At 41.6% G+C, this 17,947-nt stretch overlaps 1 protein-coding gene across 1 annotated transcript in view; it reads left to right on the top strand.

Annotated features, from left to right (window-relative positions):
* The window catches only part of LHFPL1 (LHFPL tetraspan subfamily member 1), a gene marked incomplete at its 3' end in the record, with an annotated part of 43,228 nt that extends 29,184 nt beyond the window's left edge, over nt 1-14,044 (top strand). The window contains exon 3 of the mRNA XM_079911759.1: nt 13,863-14,044. Coding sequence (XP_079767885.1) covers nt 13,863-14,044 — 182 coding nt within the window. The remainder of the gene's footprint in view (nt 1-13,862) is intronic.
* Nucleotides 14,045-17,947: the final 3,903 nt, after the last annotated feature.

Genomic DNA, 17,947 nt, shown 5'->3' with positions numbered 1-17,947 from the left:
CTAGAGAGTGAGAAGAGAGCCCATTCTCATGGCTTTGGCTATCTTTTTACTGGGGTCTGTGGTGGGTGTGGAGGGAAGGGTATTCGGCAATTACCTTTGAATTCATTGGCTTTGCTTTATCATTAACGATTATTCATCTGTACTGAATCCAGCAGAGAAAGTTCTCTGCTCATTTAACTTGGCCTTGGCTTGGCTACATTGAAAATGTTTTTGTGCTGCTACCTATGTAGACCTTAAAGTCAGCAGGATTTCTCGGAACAGATGGGACCACCAGCCTCTTCCAAAACCCTGCTGTCTGCTTAGCACTAAATTCAGGTCCCTGTGGCAAAAAATATGTTGAATAAGCAAATAGCAACCTGCCCTCTTCCTCACCACGCGCCCCCCCCTCCCCGCACCAACCATGCACACCAAACAGCAAGCGGTGGTGGGTTGGAGCTCTGGTTTCATAAGCTTAGATGGTGCCACAGTAATGGGAGCAGCACCTGGTTTTTCTGAGCTGGGTCTGCTTCGGAAAAAATAGGACTCTCATTAGGAAGAGGTCTGTTGAAGAGCTCAATCTCTTTAATCTCTTCACTCCTCAGTGTGTCTCGTGTTCTCGAGTGTTCTAATCTTCTAATATTATCTCCACAAACTCCCCCTGCCTTTATTCTCATCCTCTTCCACCTACTGCATTGACCCTCCTTTAGTCTCTTTCTCTCCTTTGATCTCTCTCTAGTCCTTCCCCTCTCGATCTACTCTGTAGAATTCCAAAGGAACCTTGGGTGTCTCTCTGTAGCTGAGTATCTTGCCCTCAGGGCCAGTGCAATCAGCCTGATTTGATATGATGAAGGCTGTGAAGGCCCCCCAGGTGGCTCCCAGACAGACATCCGGCATATCTCGTATCTATCCTGTCCCTCTGCTCTGGGTGCTGAGGTCGAGGGCAATATGCTGGTTCCCACTGCAGGTCCTCCTCTGTCCATGTAGTCACTCCTTCCCTTATCTTGCTTCTCTAAGGCTAGAGTAGTGTCTCTCAAATTCCCTGATTATTGGAGTATCTTAGATGAAAAGAACAGATGTTAATATGGTACTCTCTGCATTCTACCTCAACCACCTCCCGACATCCTGACTCCATGAGTTCCTAGAATTTGTATCTCATCTTTGTATAGGAATTCAGTCTTCTCTCTACACCCTTGAGCTGTTTACCTCCTTAAAACAGCTTTATTCCTTCTTGCCCTACCCTAAGGCTTGCTTCTATCAGCCTCTCCCCTACCACACTAATATCTTTGGCTTTTACCACTGATCCCAAGTCACAAGTAAGCCTTTTTCTGGAGTATTAGCTCTCAGAACTTGACTTTTGGCCACTCTTGCATCAAATCAAAACTTCATGTATCTGAAAATTCCATTACATTTCATCTAATCATAGTCAGTTTTCAAGGTGTTAGTGGTTGTTATTATTCTTTCTATATCCCTGCTTCTCTGTCTCCTCCTCCAACCTTTCAGGAGCCTAGAATTCCATCAGATGATTCTCTAAAATGTAAGACCTGAGAAACCCCAAAGACAGACTTACCTCACTCTTGTTTTTAATTAAGACTTGAATAAAACAGTTTAAGGTTCACAGCAAAATTGAGGGGAAAGTACAGAGATTTCCCATATGCCCCCTGCTCCCACATATGCACAATCTCTCACATTATCGACATCCCCCACCAGAATGGTACAACTGATGAAGCTACACTGACACATCATAATCATTCAAAGTCAATAGTTTACATTATGGCTCATTCTTGGTGTTGTACATTCTATAGGTTTGGGCAAATGTATAATGACATGCGTCCATCATTACAGTATTTATCATACAGAGTATTTTCACCGCTCTAACAATCCTCTGTGCTCTGCCTATTCATTCCTCCCTACATACCTCCAACCACTGATCCTTTCACTCTCTCCATAGTTTTTCCTTTTCCAGAATGTCATATAGTTGGAGTTGTACAGTATGTAGTCTTTTGGGAATGGCTTCTTTCACTTAGTAATATGCATTTAAGGTTCCCCCATGTCTTTTCATGGCTTGAGAGCTCATTTCAGCACTGAATAATATTCCATTGTCTGGATGTACCACTGTTTATGTATCCATTTACCTAATGAAGGACATCTTGGTTGCTTCCAAGTTTTGGCAATGATGGATAAAGTTGCTGTAAACATCTGTGTGCAGGTTTTTGTATGGGCATAAGTTTTCAACTCATTTGGGTAAATACCAAGTAGCATGATTGCTGGATCATATGGTATGAATATGTTTAGTTTTGTAAGAAACAGTCAAACTGTCTTCCAAAATGGGCGCACTCTCGTTTTATGCCTTTCCCCTCTTCCTTCAAGGAGGACTCTTTTCTTTGGATTACTTCTCTGGCATTTATGGCTTCTGAGCTAGAACTATGACCATGCCTCCTGCAGAGAAATATTCTCTGTCAGACTCATTCTTACTCTAATTCCCAACTCTGACACCCACACCAGTGTTGGACCCCACAAAAAGCATTGGCTTGTGGCTAACCCTTCCCACTAATGAACCATTGACAGCTGGCCAGACACCAAGTCCCTGAAGAGCATAGGACTGGGGCTCTAGGGGGAGGGTCAGTTTAAGTAGCAGACAGTGATAATTTGTTCCCTAAACAGCAGAGATATAATAAGATAACTTAATGCTAAATCAAAGGAAATAGAGTCAAACTCCAAGCCAATTTGATTTGCAACTTGGAATAAAAGCAACATGTCTTGATTTAAATGTCAGGCCCACTGCTGAGTGATGATTTAATAACTTTTATGAGGGATCTTGTCACAGCAAATTCAACACTGGAATAGAATGACTCACAGATAGGGTGTTAGAAATGATACAGAAGAGCACAAAAAGGAACAGGCTTATCTCAGGGCTTATCCAAAAGCTTTGCGTAAAGCTAATCTGCAGTTAGGACCTTTTCTCTCCCCCTATCCTACCACCCAATCTTTCTCTTCACAGACACATATGCATGTGTGTAGACACAATCCCCAGGTGTGATGTCAGCTCACTGAAGTATTTTCTGGGGACACAGGTCCTTGAACAATTCTAGCATGGAATTGCATTCAGTGCATTCTATCTAAAAGGCAAGGCAGCAGTGAGCCTGGCTATTTCTGAAGAGGATCTCAAAACCTCATCTGGTCCTATTGCTCTATCTTTACACAGGTACTTAATTATTTTCTCTCATTTTAAGGGCAAGAGAGCTGAGATCCAGTAGGGTTAAGAGATTTCTTCAAAGAAAGAAATGTCATATATCTCTTGACTCCCAGGGAATTTGTAGGTCCTTCTCAATACCTTGTGAGATCTCTCTCCTTGACCTTCTCCAGCCTCCCTGGGCTAGCACACTAGAACGCTCAAGGTTGACCAGGCCCTACTTTCAGCCAGCTTCCCAGGTCAGTAAGGAAACATGCACAGCTGTTCTTAAGGGAGAAGGATCCATTCTGCTCTGGTAATCTTTCAGTCACTAAGATTCGTTTTGGAGGTAATTCAAAGTATAAACATGTGGTGTTTGCCTAAATGATGGTTGATAAACCTTGAAAATATTAACATTTTTGGCCAGATCATTTTTTGTTGTGGGAGGCTGCTTTGTGTATTGTTGGATGTGTCAACAGCATCCCTGGCCTCTGGTTAACCGGTCCCTGCCTGTAGCATAAAACTACCTCCAATCCCTTTTACACAGAGCTTTTAGGTTAATCTTCCCAAACTGTACGTCCAACTCAGCGGTTCTTAATGGAAAGCAATCCACCCCCTACCCTGACCCCACACCTCCACCCCCAGGGACATCTGTTTGGCAATGTCTGTCAATATTTTTGGTTTCCACAGTTCAGTGGTGGAGGGGTAATTTGCAGACATCTAGTAGGTGGAGGTCAGGGTGTTACAATGCACAAAACAACACTCCCTCCCCATTACAACAAAGAATTTTTTGGCCTAAAATGTCAATAGTGCCAAGGTTGAGAAGCCTTGCTGTATCATATCATTCTCTGATCAGAAACTTTCCATTGTTCTCCACTCCTTGTGGGAAAGATGACAGATTTCATGGTCCTTCCTGGTCTAGATTCAACTTATTATTTGCCATCTACAGCTTCTTTTCTGAAACATGTGATCTGCTTTCTCGCTTATATAACTTTGCTCACACCAACCTCTCCCCCTGCACAGAATGCCCACGTCCCACTATTAAAGTCTGGTTGAAATGCTATCTCCTCTATAAAGTCCTATCTGAGCCTGAATCCTCTTAGCTACAAATAATTCTTTCCCTGGATGTTACTGGACTATTTTACTCAGATGTCTCTTAAAGCATTTATCACATTCATAGTAGAATGGAAAATTTGAATTAAAAGTTGCTTTTAGAAATCTCTCCAGTAAAATTCCCTTCACTTTAAGAAAAGGAAATTGAGACCAAGAAAGGTGGAGTGATTAGTTGAAGGTATCATACTGTCTCATAAAACTTGGACCATAGTAATTTGTATCCTTGACTCCACTCTCCTGGCATGGTTGAAACGGATGACCATGGACTTAGTCTTGGCATTCAAATCTCAACTCTGACATTCGTAAGTTGGTAAAGTAATTTACCTTTCTGAGAGTCGGTTTCCTCAGCTCTGAATGGAAATAATTATGGCTGTTGTGAGAATCAAATGAGATGGTGTATTCAGAATGTATGGCACATAGTAGGTACTTGATAAATATTTGTCAGATGGATAGAAGGATCAACTATACTTCAAGGAATAGAAGTTAGGGATTGGTGATGGACCATGGGACTTCACTAAAAGGTGATTGGAGGTAAAGTGTGGTAGTTCATTGCCACTACTCCCTACATTTGCATCCTTCCATAGAAAACACGAGTTCCTCTGTAAGCCATCAGACCAGTGTCCAAGCTTTCTGTGGAGTAGGTGAGTAATGACAGCAGCTCTCAACTTGGAAATGTAGTCCTTAAAAGGTTTGCTTTTTTTTCCCCTTTTGCAATGCTAGTCATGTAACATCTCTGTTCCCTCAAGCAGATAACAGGTAGGGTTGTAGGGAGAGGACTGGATAGAAGATATATTTCCTCTGTTTCTCTTTGGTTTCCTGTGTGGCAGCAGCCTTGGCCTTAGATGCTTTTCAGTGGCCTAATAGGCATCTCTGTGAGAGGAAACTCTGCACTTGGGGTGGCAAAGGGGGCACTTTGGTGTTGGTTCCTAGCCCAGTGATACCTGGTTCTGACTTGACTTCAGTAAGGTTTATTAAGGCCTTTCTAGCTAGCTCTTCACTCTTGAGCTGCCCACTGTGTCAGCTTTCTTCCTGCTCAGGGCTTTGGAGTAATGGCATGCTATGCATTTATTCCTTTCATTTACAGAAACAAGTCTTTCCCTGGTCCCAGGGTGCATGTACTTAATAGAAAAAGCCCTGCTACTCCAGTTGGGGGATGAACTGACAGGCAACTGAAGAAACAGAATGAGACTTCTGATGCCTCTCTAGACTAGACTGGGAGCATGCGAGAGAGGAGGAAGCTTCCCAACAGTGGGCCCACCCCAAGAGCTAGCGCCTGTCTACTCTGCTATGTGAGCACAGGAGAATTTTGTTGGAGGAGGCTAGGAGAGAAGCTCAGGTGAGCCTATTGCAAATTGATTTAGGAGCTCCCTCTTTAGAGCTTACAGGTTAAGTGTCCTATAAGAGGAAAATGGCTTTTGGGAGTATGAGGAAAACAGTAGAGGGCAGAGAACCAGATTGAAAGTAAAGATACTTGGTCTGGATCCCTGCCTCTAACCTCTGCTTCTGAGAGGGTTCCTAGGGCTTTTGATTGAGCCTCACATTCTTGTCTGTGAAGTGGGTGCAATACAGCCTGTAGCCTTCCTTCCAAGGATGGTAAAAGTTGAAGGTTTGCCCATCTCTAGAATTTTCACTCTGTGATACACAAAGCATTATATAAAACCTCCTACTTTTACTGAGTGAGTGAGTCAGTGTCTAAAAGGAGGTATGACAAGGTTGGAGGGGGGGAATCCAGATCTATTGGCTGCTTGCTTCAACATCTTATTTTTCAGTTCACTCTTCCCAGAGTTCCACTATTATTATTCACGTTGAGGTTACTTTGTAGATAGTTGGATTCCTTTCTTTAAGAAGGCTTCTCTTTCGGATTTACCCCCTCTCTCTGAAGGTTGCATTGTTTCAATAGCTACTGTTGTTGCTCTCACCATGAGTTTGGGTGAGGCTATGGGACTTCAGGAAATCATATGACTGCCTAAGTCTATTGGTAAAGTACCATCTCCTCTGAAGAACTAAGATTTGACACTTGCCATGGGAGAGTATAAGGAATTCATTAATTCATTCAGGTACAGAAGGAAAGGTACACTGTACTAATGAGGGCTTTTGATGGAATTTGACTTAGGGATGTCAAGCAAGGCTTCACTAAGGAATTAATGATTGAGTTGAGCTCTGAAGAATGGTTGAACATTCACTAGGCAAAGAGAGTGGTGGGAAGTGTATGTGTACATGCACTAAGCATTTTAGGCAAAGGGAACAGAATGTGCATAGGCCTTATAGCACATTCCAGAAACAAATAGAATAGCTGATTTTATAATTTTAATTCAAAATTTAAGTCATAAGTTTGGGTGTTAAGGGTTAAAAATGCAAGTGTATCCATCTTTTTTTTTTAAACATCTTTATTGGAGTATAATTGCTTTACAATGGTGTGTTAGTTTCTGCTTCACAACAAAATGAATCAGTTATATATATACATATGTTCCCATATCTCTTCCCGCTTGCGTCTCCCTCCCTCCCACCCTCCCTATCCCATCCCTCCAGGCGGTCACAAAGCACCAAGCTGATCTCCCTGTGCTATGCGGCTGCTTCCCACTAGCTATCTACCTTACATTTGGTAGTGTATATATGTCTGTGCCTCTCTCTCGCTTTGTCACAGCTTACCCTTCCCCCTCCCCATATCCTCAAGTCCATTCTCTAGTTCTGTGTCTTTATTCCTGTTTTACCCCTAGGTTCTATCTTTGAAGTATTGTTAGGCTAAATCGTACTGAGCACCCAGTGTTGACAGAGCATGGGAGCGTTATCAAGAAAGAAACAAATACATTCACTCTGTTGAGCCAACAATCTGGAAGGGGGTAAAGAGTAGGTGAAAACTGCATGATATAAAAATCTTCCTTCCAACATTTTGCCTAACAAGTACACCTACATAAGGGGTATATAGATGAATTCCTGGAGGGCTACTTGGTTGAGGTGACTCGAGCCCACTGGGGTTAGTCAGGGAAGACTTCCTGGAGGTGCTGAGTCCTGAAGAGTATTCTGAGGAAGATATGAATTGGTGAATAAGAGGAAAGAAGATGTTTATGTCAGGAGAGACAGCATGAGTGATGACTTGGTGGTAGAAAGATTATTTCTGAGGTAGGAAATTTGGGATAAATTAGCCTGGCCCTAAGGAAAAAGCAAAGCAGCCTGACTTCGGGGCATCTTAGACTCTTTATATAACATGGCAACCAGACAATTAAAAGAAGGAAAATTAGGTTCCCTAGGAACCATGTGAAGAGAAATAATTGGTTATTGAAAAATAAATTGTCATGAGGGGAGATCAATCAAGATGGTGGAGTGAGAGGACATGAGGCTCACCTCCCCCCATACAAACATCAAAAATGCATCCATATGGGGAAAAATTCTCGCTGAAAATCATCTGGAAACTGGCAGAAGGACTCCTGCACAACCAAGTCTGTACAAAAGATACACATGTAATTGGGTAGGAAGGGAAGAAAAGTGATCGGGTCAGGACCTACATCCCTGGGAAGGGACTCAGAGGAAAAGGGAGAATGCAAAGATGGAGATCCACCTTGAGGATTGACCAGTGAGAGACACAGATTGTGTGCCCCAGTCCCGGGGTCTTATGCATAGGAGACAAGCCACCTTGGCTGGTTGGAAAACCAAAAGGAGGAGGAGCAGGAGGGCTAGTGGGAAGCCTGGACTCTGTTCTTGAGGAGCATGTGCTTGTGTATGCATGCTTGCTTGCCCCCTAAGCGGGGCAGAGAGAGGTCTGCTCTGGTGGCTGCCGAGTTTCCCACAACTGCCCCACTGCTTCCCAGCCCAAGCTAAGCAAACACTCCAGCCCCACCCACTCCACATCATAGTGCAGCACTGGATCTGGGGCAGCCACAAGTGAGGAGAAGAATTGACCATGGGATACAGAGGTGATCAGGTCTCAGGGCAGAACCTCGGTGGAACAGCAGTGGCTGGAACAGCAGTGGCTACCATTGGCGCTTACTCAAGCAGTGCATCAGAAGCAGCCTAGACATCTGATGGTGGCCATTCCACTATAGCTCACCCCCAAGTATACACTGACAGTTCACATGGGCCCTGCCTGTCTTGTGGTGTGGCTCCACAACAAGGTATGGGTGGCAGCTATGAGAGACAAAGGGGACTTGCACCTGAGGCTGTGTCTGAGGAGAGAGAGGAAACAATTGCAGGCGCCTGTACAGGCAGCACATCGGAGACAGTTTGGATCTCTATCTGTGGCTGACTTGAGCAGAGAGCCTGCACAGGGCCCCTTTGCTTCAGCACTCCCCATCTCTGGGGCAAGGATCCTAGTTTGGGGAGAGGGGAAAAGACACACATAAAGGCAACAGAGCCAGCTTGGGCTCAAACTTCAGGGCTTCTGCTCCAGCAACATGGGATCAGATCCCACCCTTGATAGGGTGGTGACAGCCACTGAGCAGAGGGGAAGTCCCACCTCACACTGGCTCCAGCTCTAGCCCCTCCATCTCCAGCCCAAACACACGGAGATGAAGCAACATGCTACTAAAAAACAATGGGTTGGGACTTCCCTGGTGGTCCAGTGGTTAAGACTCTGAACTCCCAATGGAGGGGGCACAGGTTCGATCCGTGGTCAGGGAACTAAGATCCCGCATGCCACACAGCTCAGCAAAAAAAAAAAAAAAAAAAAGTGTCAATGAAGAAATCAAAGAGTAAATCAGAAAACACCTTGAGACAAATGAAAGTGGAAACACAACACTCCAAAATCTATGAGATGCAGCAAAAGCAGTTCTAAGAGGGAAGTTTATAGCAACAAAGGCCTTCCTCAAGAAAAAAGAGAAATCTCAATTAAACAACCTAACCTACCACTAAAGGAATTAGAAAAAGAACAAACAAACAAAAAAAAGCCCAAATTCAGCAGAGGAAGGAAATAATAAAGATCAGAGAGGAAATAATTAAATAAAGATTAAAAAATAAAAAAGATCAATGAAACCCAGACCTATTTTTTGAAAAGATAAACAAAACTGATAAAATTTGTTCACCAAGAATAAAAGAGAGAAGGCCCAGGTAAACAAAATAAAAAATGAAAGAGGAGAAATAACAACTGATACCACAGAGATACAAAAAATAATGAGAATATTATGAATAGTTATATGCCAACAAATTAGACAGCCTAGAAGAAAGAAAATTTCTAGAAACATACAACCTGCCAAGATTGAATCAAGAAAAAACAGATAATTTGAACAGACTGATCACCAGTAGTCAAATTGAATTTGTAATTTAAAAACTCCCTGCAAACAAAAGTCCAGGACTTGATGGCTTCACATAGGAATTCTATTGTATCAAACATATAAAGTAAAATGATACCTATCCTTCTCAAACTATTCATAAAATTGAAGAGGAGGGAACACTCCCTGATTCGTTCTATGAAGTCACCATTACCCTGATACCAAAAGCAAACAAAGATACTAAAAAAAAAAGAAAATTATAGACCAATATCTTTATGAACATAGATGCAAAAATCCTCAACAAAATATCAGCAAACCAAATTCAACAATATATAAAAAGTATCATACACTGTGATCAAGTGGGATTTATTCCAGGGATGCAAGAACGCTACAATATTCACAAATCATTCAATGTGATACATGAATTAATAAAAGAAAGGATAAATATCACATGATCACCTCAAAAGATGCAGAAAAAAGTTTGACAAAATTCAATATCCATTCATGATAAAAATTCTCATCAAAGTGGGTATAGAGTGAACGTATCTCAGTATAATAAAGATCATTTACAGCAAACCCACAACTAACATCATACTCAACAGTGAAAAGCTGAAATCCTTTCCTTTAAATTCAGGAACAAGCCAAGGATGCCCACTCTTGTCACTTCTATTTAACATAGTATTGGAAGTCCTAGCCACAGCAATCAGACAAGAAAAAGAAATTAAAAGCATCCAAATTGGAACGAAGAACTAAAACTGTCACTACTTACAGATGACATGATACAACGTAGAGATAACCCTAAAGTCTCCACCAGAAAACAATTAGAACTAATAAGTGAATTCTATAAAGTTGCAGGATATGAGATTAATATACAGAAATCTGTTGCTTTTCTATACATTGTTAAAGAACTATCAGAAAAAGAAAGTAAAAAAAAAATCAGTTTTAAAATTGCATCAAAAAGAATAAAATACTTAGGAATAGACTTAAGCAAAGAGGTTAAAGACCTATACTCTGAAAGCTATAAAACATTGATGAAGGAAATAGAAGATGAAACAAAGAAATGGAAACCTATTTCATGCTCTTGAATTAGAAGAATTAATATTGCTAAAATGGCCATACCACAGAAAGAAAGAAATCTACAGATTTAATGCAATCCCTATTAAAATACCCATGATATTTTTCACCGAGCTAGAACACATAAACCTAAAATTCATATGGAACTACAAAAGACTCCAAATTGCCAAAGCAATCTTCAGAAAAAAGAACAAACCTGGAGGTATAACCCTCCCAGATTTCAGGCTATACTATAAAGCTACAATAATCAAAACAACATGGTACTGGCACAAAAACAGACACATAGATTAATGGAAGAGAATAGAGTGCCCAGAAATAAACCCACACACTTATGGTCAATTAATTTATGACAAAGGAGGCAATAATATACAACAGTCTCTTTAATAAGTGGTGCTGGCCTCTATTTACAATAGCCAGGACATGGAAGCAACCTAAGTGTCCATCAACAGATGAGTGGATAAAGAAGATGTGGCACATATATACAATGTAATATTAGCCATAAAAAGAAACGAAATTGAGTCATTTGTAGTGAGGTGGATGGACCTAGAGTCTGTCATACAGAGTGAAGTAAGTCAGAAAGAGAAAAACAAATACCATATGCTAACACATATATATGGAATCTAAGAAAAAAAAAAAGGTCATGAGGAACCTAGGGGCAATACGGGAATAAAGACACAGACCTACTAGAGAATGGAGTTGAGGATACAGGAAGGGGGAAGGGTAAGCTGGGACAAAGTGAGAGAGTGGCATGGACATACATACACTACCAAATGTAAAATAGATAGCTAGTGGGAAGCAGCCACATAGCACAGGGAGATCAGCTCGGTGCTCTGTGACCACCTAGCAGGATGGGATAGGGAGGGTAGGAGGGAGGGAGATGAAAGAGGGAAGAGATATGGGGATATATGTACATGTATAACTGAGTTACTTTGTTATAAAGCAGAAACTAACACACCATTGTAAAGCAATTATACTCCAATAAAGATGTTAAAAAAAAAACTAATCTAGCCAGTAACTTATAACAAATGTCTTGTGATCTTGTTTTGAGAATAAAGAGATGTAAACTGTTAAAAAAAAAAACTGGTGCTGGGAAAACTGGACTGCTACATGTAAAACAGTAAGATTTCCTCATACCATATACAAAAATAAACTCAAAATGGGATAAAAATCTAAATGTAAGACCTGAAACCATAAAATTCCTAGGAGAGAACATAGGTAAAACACTCTTGACATAAATTGTAGCAATGTCTTTTTTGTATCTGTCTCCCAAGGCAAAAGAAATAAAAAGCAAAACTAAGCAAATGGGACCTAATTAAATTTAAAAGCTTTTGCCCAGCAAAGGAAACTATCAACAAAATAAAAAGACAACCTATGAAATGGAGGAAAGTATTTGCAAATGATATGGCCTGCAAGTGGTTAATATCCAAAATATACAAATAGCTCATATAACTTAATATCATAAAAAGGAACAACCCAGTCAAAATTGTACAGAAGATCTGAATAGACATTTTCCCAAAGAAGACATACAGATGGCCAACAGGCACATGAAAATATGCTCAATATTGCTAATTATCAGAGAAATTCAAGTCAAACAAAAAATGAGACATCACCTCACACCTGTCAGAATGGCTATCATCAAAAAGTCTACAAATAACAAATGTTAGTGAGGATATAGAGAAAAAGGAACACTTGTACTCTGTTGGTGGGAATATAAATTGCTGTAGACACTATGGAAAACAGTTTGGAGAGTCCTCAAAAAACTACTATATGACCCGGCAATTCCACTCCTGGGTATATATCAGGAAAAAACAAAAACACTAGTTCAAAAAGATACGTGCACCCCAATGTTCATAGCAGCACTATTTATACTCCATCATAAAAAAGAATGAAATTCTGCCATTTGAAGATACATGGATGGACCTAGAGAATATTATGCTTAGTGGTTTGTCAGACAGAGAAAGACAAATACTGTATGGTATCACTTATATGTGGAATCTAAAATAATAATACAAATGAACGTACATGCAAAACAGAAACAGACTCACAGATATGGAATACCAACTTCGTTACCAGTGGGGAGAGGAAAGGGGGGAGAGACAAGACAGGGGTATGGGATTAAGAGATACACACTACTGTGTATAAAATAGAGAAGCAACAGGATATATTCTATAGCACAGGGGATTATAGCCATTATCTTATAATAACTTTTAATGGAGTATAATCTGTAAAAATACTGAGTCACTATGTTGTACACCTGAAACTAATATAATCTTGGAAATCAACTATACTTCAATTAAAAAAAGTACATTGTCATGAAGATCAGTCTTGACATCCCCACCTGACTGACTATAGTCAGGACTCACTTTCTGCAAGACTGTGAGGTAGGTGAAAGTCACTGCCCACCATTTTTTCTCAGAATTCCTTTGCAATTTTGTATCACTGGACATCTACTCCAATTTCTGGAGTCCTATTTGCTTAAGCACTTGATTTTAGCAGTTATTTATTACTCTGATCCCTTGTAATATAATAGCTTTCTTTCTTTGGGCATTGACCTTTTCTGACGGATCTCTGAAAAAACTCAAACACTTCAAAGGAAAGAATCTACCTCTGGTAGAATGAATGATAAGTTGTGGGGTGGATATTTTTGAGCAGGTGACCTTTCCCATTATCCTTCAAACTGAAACTACCCCTTAGAAGCTTGGCCTTGATTCCCATGCATATTTCCTCCCTGGATGTTGAAAAATTAGGTTAGGATAGAGACACGTGGTACGGAGCAAGGGATTTGATTTTGCCTGCAAATTTCCTGATGATACAGGATATAGTTCTCTGAAAACAGTCCATGAACTGTAATATATCAGTGTAGTTAAAACTGTGGAGCTTCAGAGTCAAGATGAGCCAGGGTTTATATCCCGGCCCTACCACTTTCTGTGTGATTTTTCACAATTAACTTAACCTGTACCTTGGTTGCCTCATCTTGTCTAAAACAGGGATAATAAGAGTAGCTAACTCATATAGTTACTATAATGATCAATGAAATATATGTCTAAAGAGCTTAGCATAGTTCTTGACACTTGATCAAGTTGTTCTTGTCATCACTGTCATTAGCATCACCACCACTGCCACCACCAACATCACCCCCAGGTTCCTACTGTAACAGAATAAAATTTTATAACCTCTTGCTGAAGCTAATACCAGCCATCAGCAAGGGAGGAAAGAGTAAGCCCACCCGCATTCACTGTTTCCTACTCTCACTTTAACCCTAACGTCTCAAAGAGAATGTATGAGAAGACACTCTAACCCTCATGTCTCTGTCCCTGTTTCCACAGGTACCTGTCGGCTTGGCTGGGCATACTACTGTGCTGGAGGTGGCGCAGCTGCAGCCATGTTGATCTGCACCTGGCTCTCTTGCTTTGCTGGAAGACACCCCAAGCCTGTCATGTTGGTGGAGAGCATCATGAGGAACACCAATTCTTATGCCATGGAGCTTGACCACTGCCTCAAACCTTGAGCTTTAGCAGAAGATTGGAGAGGGTGGGAAAGAGGAGGGAAGGGAGCCTTGAAAAGAGGTACTAAGACGAGGCCAGTTCCTACCCACTTGCCAGTAGTGTAACCCAGTGTTTGCATGCTTTTTAACTCCCCAGTCATTCATTTTCGGTTTCCCTTAAACCAGTGGGTCAGTGGCTATTTACAAAATTCATCAAGAACAATAATTCTCAGACTTCCCTGGCGGTCCAGTGGTTAAGACTTCGTGCTTCCAATGCAGGGGGCGCGGGTTCGATGCCTGGTCGGGGAACTAAGATCCTACGGTGTGGCCAAAAAAAAGAAAAATAATTCTCTCTAATGTTTACCTAGCTGGTGAGTGCCCACTAGCCCCCAACTCCCAAAGTGCTCCTTCATACAAAATGATAAGAAAGATCCTCAGTTGAGAGGTAACTGCACAGTCAAGCAGCTCTTCAGAGCTCTACAGCTCCTATCACTTACCCCAAAGCTTAAAGTTTGGGTAAAAACACTTGTGCATGAAGGGGCCATGAGATGGACAGGGATGGTTCCTACCACTCCATTCCTTTGGTCATCCCCTGATACTTATTGCCATCTCCAAACATCTACGGAGTGCCACTGCCCCAATTTTTGTGACTTTCTCAGGACTACACCTTGACTCGTCCTCTTTTTTCCTGTTTCTCTTCCTTGCCGGTTGTGAGCAAGCTTATGGGGAGGGTGACTCCCAATGGGGAAAACACTAATCAAGGATGCTTGCATATAGTCTAAGACCCCTTCCTCATAATGCTTTAGAATATTCATAAAAGTTCATTTTGTGTTCTGGCTGGGTGACTGGCATCAAAATAGTGGCAAGTATTCCCTAGTCCCTTATAGATACAGAAATGGTGTTCATCAAATGTTCTGAGCAGAGACTAGCATTTGTTGTGTGCTCAATAAACACAAATTCAGAATGATGATGACAAGGATGTTTCTGCTGGTTCCTTACTGAAATTCCTATTAGAGTTCATTTTTATTGACAAGGAAATCCACAGTGGCCTTTTGCCCCTAGCATGATACACATTTCTCTACTTGTTTCAAAGACTATTCATCAAGTGCTTTCCCTTCCATCTGGGGTGAATTAGACATAAAAGAACAGAGTCCTGATGTCACCTAAGGCTGATGTATTTTTAGGCTTGGCCTCCATCCCATCTGTGCTCAAGGCTGATGGATGGTGTAGAAGAACTTGGTGTCTCTCAGGGACAGAATTTGTCTCCCCCACTCCTCCCTAATTAATTCAGGCTAGCTCTATTGCTCCATAACTATAGCTTTAGGGAGTAGGGAAGGCCTGTGACACAAAAGGCCAGCTCATCTCTTTCTATTCTTAATCACTCCAGAGTGGTTTCGGTACAGCCCGATACAGCCCTACCTGGAAGGAGAGAAATGGCAAAAAATGTTCTCATTAGTTATATGCCATCCCAAGAAGGGTCAGGGTCCATATATCGGCCTTATGCAGGTAAGTGAATTCAAGCATACACTCCATTCATGAGCTCATTCATTCATTTAATCACTCATTCAGGACACACTTTTTGAATATCCTACTGTATGCCACATTCTGTGCTAAGCACTGGGGGAAAAAAAGATACAGTTTCTCACCCTAAAAGTGACAGGGTATTGACAGACATGTAGATAAATATTGCCAAACAGTGTGTTACATGCTACCAAGTGAAGGGCTGGGGGCTAAAGGATCACATAGTTGGCTATTAAACCAACTTGGGGTGAAGGGGTTCATGGGAAAGATTTCTAGAAAAGATGATGCCTAAGATGAGTCTGAGAGATGAATAGGGGGAGTTAGTCAGCAAAGGCTAAGTGTGTACCATACAAGGGAATGTGGAAAGCAGGGCATGGAGACATGAGAAAACACGACCCCATCACAAGAATGATGAACAGAGGTGTGAAAAGGGAGGAGGCAGAAGCTGAAGCTGAAAAGGGAAATACCAATGGGATCTTCTACACTAGGGTAAGGAGTTTGGATTTTATCCTAAAGGAGGGCCATTGAAAGGGAAGTGATGTGAACATATTTGTGTTTTTCAAAGATCAGTTGACTAATGTGAGGAGAATGGAAGAAAATAGGGAGAGACTATAGATATTTCAATAATCTAGGTATAAGAAAATCAAGTCCTGAATTAAGATAGTGACTGTGGAGCTGGAGCAAATGGATGAATTTGAAAGAAGATATTTAGAATATTTTGTTACCTACCAGAATTAAAATATCTTATTAATAATTTTATACTGAGTAAATGTTGAAATGATAATATTTTGGGTATATTGGGTTAAATAGAGCATATTAAAATTTCAAAAAGATATCTAGGAAGTAGATCCCATGGTACTTGATGTCTAATGGATATGGTAGGTGAGGACAAGTGAAAATTTTGGCATGATCGCTCTGAGATGTGGGCTATCACCGAGATGGGGAATACCGCAGGAATAACAGATAGTAAGGAACTGATGATTGGATTCATGTCAAGTATCATCTTCCCCATGGAACTGGATTAAGTGTTTAAGGTAAAGCAAGTTGAACATATCTCACTGGGAGGAAAGCAATGTAATTAGGTTTGCAGCATCCCCTCTCCCCAAGACAGATGACTAAGAACAGGTAAAACAAAAATGCAACTGGCTCAAACTTCATTTTTATTGTGTAGGCACAATAATGCAACCTTAAATTAGGAGAGCTCAATGTATGGAGAATATGTCAGGTGTTTGAGGAAATGCAGATCAGTCTCTTTCGAAAAGGCAATCGGATCAGGTGTTCTTTCTTCTCAGGGTAGGGAACCTTCTGGAATTCTGCGGGATAGGATTGTGAAAGTGATGTAAGCGTTTAAGTCAGGGTATTGGCAGGAAAGAGATGGTATACTCAAGGGGTTTTCCTAGCTGAGCTTAATGAAGGGGCTATTTATGGTGGTGTGGGTAAAATTCAGGGCATCTACAGTGATGGTGAGGCATACAGAGGCGATGCATGGCGGGGAGCTGTTATCACCCCAAAGACTGAAGGGACAAGGGGAAGTAACTGTGTTATTGGAACCCAACAAGAACTGTAGCCATGCAAGAAGGGCTGCCTGATAGGAGCTGTGTCTTTAGGTAGCACAGTGTGAACTCTGCCCAAATGTCACACAGCTAGGAGGCAGACAGGAGCACAAAATCTTTATCTCCCTCTCTTCCCGCTCTCTGATCTCCTCCCAATGCTCACCATTAGCCAGACCCAGCCAGATGCCAGCTGGCAAAAAAGGCTGTTGCTACAGTCCATTGAGGTCAGCCTCCTTTGTCACAGAGCATGGAGCAGAAGGGCAGAGAATGGACCTTGCGGGTGTGAGCGGCAAATGGAAAATAACAGCTCAGTGAGTTTTCTCAGCTCCCGTTGCTACCATTCCCTTACACATTGCTTCCCGGGAAGTCAATGCTTTGCTGCCCTCCATGGCCCAGATACCTGAACACACTGTAAAGTAGTTATACCCTAGAGAGGAGACTGAGCAGGAAGGGGTTAATTCAAAAGAACCATTTTAAATGACTGTCACCTTGTATAAGGTATTAGTTGGCATGTTTCCTCTCCTCTTCCAGGGAAAGGGGAGAGGATTTAAAAGGGATTTTTTTTTTCCTGTGAAGAAACCAGGCCTGCAGGGGTTTATATTCAAAGAGGGATCCAGCCCCTTGTTCAATTTGAATTTAAATTCCTCCCTGCCTGTGTCTGGTTTCTTTCCTGCCAAGCATGTTTTTGCATAGATGTCTGACTAGCCTATTTTTTTTCCCCTGTGGCCTAGAGCAGACTCTTGGAAGCTAAGTCTGCCTCCTCTGGCTGCTGTTAAGCAGAGAGGAAGGAGAGCCCATGGGTCGGGGGAGGACTGAAGGAGCAAAGTGAGGATCTCAGAGACGGTGGTCTGTC

Source organism: Stenella coeruleoalba (assembly GCF_951394435.1).
Source record: "Stenella coeruleoalba genome assembly, chromosome: X".
Classification (NCBI taxonomy): Eukaryota; Metazoa; Chordata; class Mammalia; order Artiodactyla; family Delphinidae; genus Stenella; species Stenella coeruleoalba.
Note: the sequence above shows the minus strand (reverse complement) of the source record. Positions and strands in the feature narration are given on the sequence as shown.